Consider the following 983-nt stretch of genomic DNA (forward strand, 5'->3'; position numbering starts at 1 on the left):
GGGTTGGAAGGGGAGAAAAGTGCAACAATAAATGAATGGAAATCCAAAGTCTCTCTAAATTTTCACTGAAATTAACAACAAAAAATTTATTTTTGCTGCTCTTTTTGAAAATATACACCATTTTTTAAAAATATACACCATTTTTACAGTTTCCACTGGTGACATAATCCATAGGGAGCTGTGATGCTCAGGTGTGCCTCTCTGCTGGTTCAAATCCACCAAGGTTTCCTCAAGAGAAAGGCAAACTCCTGTGTGATTATAAACTTGGAAAAACCACTGGAGTAGCAGCTGTGATTCAGTTCCTACTGAAAGGCAGAGTTGAGCTGTTGAGTGATTGGTGGTGGAGGTGGATGTGTGCTAAAAACTGAAAGGATGCACCTTATTAGAGATTTGAATCTACCAGCTGTTCTACAGAAGACAAGCAATCTCCTCCTGCATGATTAAAAGCTTTGGAAATTTGATGAAAGCCAGTTCTGACCCCTTGTCAATGAGTTGTTTGGTTGGTTTCATTTTCCCATACAACTACCATTTAGTGGCACTGATTACATATTCAAATTATACAATTCTTAAATTAAGACTCTAGGTTCTGAGCATATCTCTCAAGCTGCTAGTGGCAACTGGAGCCATATAAAGAGTTCTTAAAAAAATACAGTGTTCCGAGTCATCAACTGTTCAATTATCAATAAAAAGAAGTCTAAAAAAAAAAAAAATAAAAACAGTTTGGGGTTTTTTTTCATTGCTGCTGTTGTTGCTATCACCAAAGGATGTTGTTTGTTGTTGTTATGTGCCATTGAGTCGTTTGCGACTCATAGCGACCCTAGGGTACAACAGCCTTAAACCCTGCTCTATCCTGTGCCAATCGCATGGCCTCTGACACACCCATCCCAATTACCCCAGTCATTGAATCAATCCACCTCATAGAGGGTCTTCGCCTCCTGCGCTGTCCATCTACTCTACCCAGCATGATGTCCCTCTCCAAAGAC

General features: G+C 39.8%; 1 protein-coding gene across 1 annotated transcript in view; it reads right to left on the reverse strand.

Moving 5' to 3' along the window:
- The window catches only part of ABCB10 (ATP-binding cassette, sub-family B (MDR/TAP), member 10), a 92,764-nt gene that overhangs the window by 80,619 nt on the left and 11,162 nt on the right, over positions 1–983 (reverse strand). The window contains exon 3 of the mRNA XM_006902071.1: positions 227–263. Coding sequence (XP_006902133.1) covers positions 227–263 — 37 coding nt within the window. The remainder of the gene's footprint in view (positions 1–226; positions 264–983) is intronic.

Source organism: Elephantulus edwardii, unplaced genomic scaffold, assembly GCF_000299155.1.
Source record: "Elephantulus edwardii isolate Elephantulus edwardi_28Jun2011 unplaced genomic scaffold, EleEdw1.0 scaffold00363, whole genome shotgun sequence".
Taxonomy (NCBI): Eukaryota; Metazoa; Chordata; class Mammalia; order Macroscelidea; family Macroscelididae; genus Elephantulus; species Elephantulus edwardii.